We start from the raw sequence: 6,459 nt of genomic DNA, 5'->3' as shown, positions 1-6,459 counted from the left end.
AGCCATTGTTCTAACTGTAGCCTGTGGGTGTAGATTTTGACCAACAATGCCTTTTCCTATTTATTTATTTTCAATAAGTATGCAATGCCATTTTTCTTTTACAAAGTTCTCTTACATTTTCCATTTTGCCTCAATCTCTTTTGTAACATTCCTTATCTGACGCGCTAAGTTGAGTATATTTATAATTTTAATATTTATAACTTCCGAAGGAGGCAAAATATTGTCATCATCTGGGCTACTCCTGTGTGCTTCATTAGCAGGAACGCTCCTCTCGATATGCGGACGTGTAGAAACCGTAGGTCGGATCACAGCCACAGGAACAGATGAAACTCTCGGAGGGATCACCGCTACCATAGGGTCTATGATACAATAAAAAAAGAGCATGAATAAGCAGGATTAAATATAATGGACCCATTGTGATTTTTTTAGATATATATATATGTTTGCATTATAACTACCTTGGCTCCTATTGTCCTCTGTCTTGCGTCTCTTTAGCGACAAATGGTTCACACGGGCAGTTCTTTTGCCAGGATGAGAGGCGTTCCCAATCACGTCGGAAGGCAGGTCCTCCGGTATGATTATGCTCATAGCGTTCGATCTAGCTGACAGATGATAAATGTTTTAAACCTTGATAAATACAATAGGTCTTTGTAAAATAACAAAACCCACATAGATTACATCATGATATGCTGATAAATACCGCCTTCACCCTGCTAGAGGGCACTATTGCATCCCCAGGATGCAATAATGGGTTATAGACCCCTTATTGTTTAGTTTTGCTAAAAAATAAAAGCCTGGAGGAACGCGTCGGTGTACCCGGTATAGGAAGTGTTTCATTTCCCCAACCAACCAGAGTGCAGTGGGCGGACAGATCGGTGAACCAATGGGATCAGGCGCAGTCTCTCTGCGCCTCTATAAACCCGCCCCTCTATACACGAAATCAGGAGCGTTGGTGCAGCCTAGTATGCGCGCAATGAAACCCATTCTATCAGGTCTCGCTAGGACGTGCCTCACTAGCCAACACACAAGAGGGGGTTGGGGTGTGCTGAAACCAGCGCACCCCGAAACAACAGTTTGAGAATTGATTGCATGAAACAATCACCTGTGCATCCAGTCTCAATGCTGGTAAACAAATAATTGGTCTATTGTCTGTAGGGACAGTATTGCACACTCAAGGATGCAATAATGGATTATGGCCTGTAGGGGTGCTATTGCACACTCAAAGAGGCAATAATGAGTTATGCCCTGTAGGTGGCGGTATTTCACCCCCACATAAAAACACATTACCCCCCCCCCCAAGCTTCCAATAGGTCCTAGTGTATACCTAGTGACTAGGACATACATGGACTTCAGTCTATATTAGTAGCTTAATGACTGGAATTTAAATTCTATTGTCTTATTTATGTCCAATGTATTTGTATTTATTTGCACTGTGACACGTTTTGAGCTTGTAGATCGGCTATTTTTGCTACTTTTGTGTGACATAGAACATATACCAAAAAAAAGTTAAAATACAGAGATAAGAGCTGTCTGCCCAACAGTGTATGCAATGTGGCCCTCTGGAGTGAGAGTGGAAATATAGTGGCCCTCTCCATCAGCCCAAAGTTGCCCACCCCTGCACTAGGACAAAGGCTTTTCATGGCAGCCATTTTGATTTTGCCAGACCTAAAAATATCCCCTCTCATTCAAATATTACAACAAACTACTATATTTAGTTTAAAACATTAGTATTAGTATTAGTATTAGGATAACACATCCCTTAGCTAGCTAATGTTTACAAAACAATACCAAAGGAACCGTATGACCCACCCATGTTATCAAACATTGAAACATGATAGCATAGTTAGCATAGCCCACATGCAAAACATTCAGGATAGGTTTTAAAACTATAAAAACACATGTCCTTATTTTAGAAAACACCATTTAAAGACAAAAGACACATAGAGTTGGTCTTACCTGATTCAAAATTATCCATGGTTTCCTGGTAGATTCTTTAAAAAGCAAAGATGTCCTTTTTAGTAAAAAATACAGTCAGGATCAAGGTCTGGTCTCTCCACGATGTATTGTTAGATACAATGCCACAGTCCTCAAACATAGCAGGTAGACCTTAAAATAAGTCCCTCCTACTTCCCCACGCACGCACGCACGCACGCACACACACACACACACACACACACACACACACACACACACACACACACACACCCTCGACTCTCACTGTGTTCACACGTCACAAAACAACCCATTGTATGAGTACAATAGAGCCTTTGTGCTCATGAAATACGAACCCCACCTGTGTCTCAGACCAAGACACCACAAGATAGAAAGAACCAAGTGTCTGTGTCTGTATATATTTACCATTAGGGCATACTGTTATCTTTTCATTTAATTATCACACACCAACCATTTGTGCTCATAGCACCTGATGAAGCCAACACGGCAGAAAATAAAACAAAAATGAAGCATTAAGTGAGTCCTGTCCATCGTCATTGGAGTGTGCGGTCCCTTCCTGAGAGAAGCAGTGGGTGTTTTTCTGTCTTATATGCATTATCTTGCCAACCAGCACTTCCAGTTCAAATATGATTATTTTGGGGTGTCACGGCATGAAAAGGTGGAGAACCACTACTGTAGATGCTGCTGGAAAGACATTGTGATTCTAACGTCCTGGTGGACCCAATCACAGGTGTCGTTATTTGAGAAAACTCCTACATCGCTACCTATTTCAGTAAATCGTCTCTATGCCAGGCACCGCAGGCTGCTTGTCACGTTCCTAACATCTGCAGGACTACAGCCGAGGGCCTGCTATAATTCACGCCGTCACTCTGTGGATTGCTTGCCAGCCATCACTTCAGAACCATCTCTCAGTTTGACATGGGAACACTGGCACAGGTTGTCCTGCATCCAGAGCGCACTCACATCATGTTTGTGCCAGAGACCCCCCCCCCTCCGTTGCCTGACAGGAGACTCAGAGAACCTGGCTATGATCGTGTCAGTATAATGGGACACATGTCGAGACTACAGCAGATGTGACAGTGGTGTGTGACTATGTGTGTGTGTGTGTGAGGTAAGAATACGTGCTGTTTTTATGGCGTGGCACAGCAGGGGGGCTTTAGCTGCCCAGAAGAGGGTCTGCTGTGAGTCTTCGTGTCTTTGAGTCTGAGTGGGTTCATCTCGCAAACAGCTGGCCCTAATCAGCGCCATGCATTTCTTGTGCACGCTGCAAGTGGGCCAAGGAAGTAACTTACAGATTTTTTTCACATATCGTTGCTGTCGTTTTTTCCGTAAATGAATGCCCTACTTCACCATACAAGAGTGTCACACAAAAGTGGTGAAAAAAGCAGATCTACAAGCTCACAACGTTATGAGCTTGTAGATCTGTTTTTTTCACCACATGAAGTCTGAGATGCACTCTCTATATTATGTCTATAACCAGCGGTGTCATGGTGATTTCTTTACTGGCAGGACGGTACTCTAATGACGTCACATGCACGCGCGCATTTTTTTCTAACCTTAAATTAGGAAACATGTTTGCATAGGAAATGTTTTTTAGCTTAGTTTTTGTCTTTTTAAACTAATACAAATTCAAGGAATGCCATGAATTATAGAGCTGAAACTAAAAGTTTGCTTTGAACGAGTGTCTTTCTTTTCTTCGACGGTGGCTGAGGCATTGTTGCGTCCAGACAGGATACTGGCAGCAGCCCTACTGAAGCCAACATGCTGTGTTGCCTACCGTAGCCTATAGATGCGAGGTGTGAGGAATCTGAGGAAACATTTTCACACTCACTTGTAAGCCTGTTATGCAAAGTAGCCATTTGGGTACTTGGCTCGTGAATCTACGGGGGGGGGGGGCACGTTCTAGCGTGCACGCGAGTGCACTGTACCGTGCCGTACCTTGTGTGTGAAAACAAGACCAGGAGACCTGGTTCTGCCAGACCCAAAATGAAGTCCTAGTATGTAACACACCTACAAACCACTTTATAACTGAAGTTCATGATGTCATGAATAGTTCGTGACGAAAGGGGACGTCACAAACTTTTTTTTGGCTGGGGCCGGAGGACAAATGGCCCCTGCCCATGTATGGACGAAACAGGTACAAAGCCTCATAGCGGAAAGCCCGACCCCTTGGGTCTGGCAAACATACTGGCCACACGCCGTCCTACTCCGTGTGGCCTCCATGACACCACTGTCTATAACCGCCTGACCGATCGACTTCAACCTTGGCGTGTATAGCCTACTGCTGAGGACAGTGCCGGTATGAAGTGGGTCAGATCAGCTATTCTCCCAAGATCAATCTATGAATTCACAAATCTCTGTGTATGCCTGTCTGTGTGTCTGTCTGTGTCCCTTTTATGCCCATATGGAAATCCCTGACGTCATTGATATGATGTTATAGTCATAGACTTCCAAGCACTATTATAATCCAGGCACTGTATCTGACAATGGGTACAACGAGTATTGTGTGTGTGTGTGTGTGTGTGTGTGTGTGTGTGTGTGTGTGTGTGTGTGTGTGTGTGTGTGTGTGTGTGTGTGTGTGTGTGTGTGTGTGTGTGTGTGTGTGTGTGTGCGTGTGTGCGTGCGCGTGCGTGCAGGTGTGTGTGTGTGTGTGTGTGTGAGGCCAAGGAAGTACCTATTTCTTGACGTTTTATTTGAAATATTTAACTTTAATCTCACAATGTAAGTCAACGGTAGTCAGATCAGTGTGAAACATTGCCCAAATATTTTAGTAACGTCATATCTACTCTACACAATGTAATGATGTCATGACGCAATCTCATCACTATGTCATCATTACAACCATGTCATTGTCCTTTAAAATGAATTGTCGAATAAACAACATCAGAAAAATATATATTACTTTAATATAGCATCTGTGCCTCTTTGAAGGCTGCAGGTTGTGGAACAGTTACAATATATTTTATGTTTAGGACTGAAGACGTGTCACGAAATGACAATGAAACTGGCCTACTGGGATATTCGTGGGCTTGCCCAGCCTATCCGTCTGCTGCTGGAATACACTGGTACACAATACGAGGAGAAGTCCTATGTTTGTGGCGGACCTCCAGATTATGATAAAAGCTGTTGGTTTGATGAGAAGCACAAACTCGGGATGGACTTCCCAAATCTGCCCTATCTTGAGGACGGCGACAGGAAGATAGTCCAGAGCAATGCCATCATCAGATACATCGCTCGCAAGCACAATCTCTGTGGAGAAAGTGAGGAGGAAGAGGTGCGAGTGGACATCTTGGAGAACCAGGCGATGGACTTCCGTAATGGCTTTGTCACGATGTGCTACACTGACTTTGACGCTACAAAGCCAAAGTACACGGAGAAGCTGCCTGGTTTGCTGAAACAGTTCTCTGTGTTTTTGGGAGACCAGACGTGGTTCGCGGGTGACAAGATCACTTTCGTGGACTTCATTATGTATGAGCTATTGGACCAGCACAGAATGTTTGAGTCCAAATGCCTGGAAAACTTCGAAACACTCAAAGGTCTTTTGGACCGTTTTGAGGCTTTGGAGAAGATCGCCGCCTACATGAAATCGAGAAGATTCATGAAGACCCCTGTCAATAACAAAATGGCCAAGTGGGGAAACAAGAAAGAGTGAAGAAACATGCTTTATTGGATGGATTAGTGGTTTATATCTCTACTCTTCTTAAGACATATGTTCACTCAAGTCTATGCTGGTGGGACCAGGGGGACTAGTACTACAACAATATCAGAGTGTTTGACACAGAGACCAACTGCTGAGTACGCCTTATGCACAGCTTCTTCCAGAAAGATGCAGAGGTCATTCAACCTTTACCTACAATGGAGAGCTGTAAATATGTAATGGCTGACTGTGCATGTTTAAAAGATGATCTGTGGAAATTCAGTCCAGAGACCTTGTCCTGGAAGAAGTTAGCCCCCCCACCCTCCCTGCATGGTGGGAGATCATCCTCATCCTCATCATCCTCTTTGAGGTCCTACTTTGACTGCAAGCGAGCGGTTATACTCTGACAACATCATGTGGGAACCGGCAGTCATCACTACCAACAGCAACAGAAAACATAGCCCTATAAAAATTGTTAATTGTTTGACAGCACTAATAAAAATGCAAGACCTTGACTCAGATGCCCATTTATTTATTTGAGTGCTGCAGGGGATATTGGCACTCATTAGAATGCTTCCGAGCCAATCAAAACGCAAGGTCAGAACTGTGCTATAATGTACATTTTTGCTCCAAAAAGAGTGACACAACATTACGCTATGATCCCTGACATTAAAATCATTTCATATGATGAGTTGTAATAAGTTTGTAATAAGCTTGTAATATGCTGAATTCAATTATTGTCTCCGCCAGGCCGGAAGGCATGGCGAGAGAATATGTTTTACCCCCTGTCCGTCCGTGTGTCCTGTCCTGTCCGTGTGTTACCAGCTAATCTCTGGCACCGTTGGCCCGGTCGCTGCGAAACTGCTCAC

The 6,459-nt window shown here is 43.8% G+C and overlaps 1 protein-coding gene across 1 annotated transcript; it reads left to right on the top strand.

The window, feature by feature from the left end:
• Positions 1–4,945: 4,945 nt before the first annotated feature.
• Positions 4,946–5,605, top strand: LOC308088321 (glutathione S-transferase Mu 3-like; the record flags this gene model as incomplete). Its single annotated transcript, XM_080432728.1, has 1 exon — positions 4,946–5,605. One exon carries the CDS (start codon positions 4,946–4,948, stop codon positions 5,603–5,605), a length of 660 nt encoding a protein of 219 aa, XP_080288854.1.
• Between the last annotated feature and the right edge of the window lie 854 nt (positions 5,606–6,459).

This window comes from Gymnoscopelus braueri (genome assembly GCF_963280865.1).
Source record: "Gymnoscopelus braueri genome assembly, chromosome: 7".
NCBI classification, from domain to species: Eukaryota; Metazoa; Chordata; class Actinopteri; order Myctophiformes; family Myctophidae; genus Gymnoscopelus; species Gymnoscopelus braueri.
Note: the sequence above shows the minus strand (reverse complement) of the source record. Positions and strands in the feature narration are given on the sequence as shown.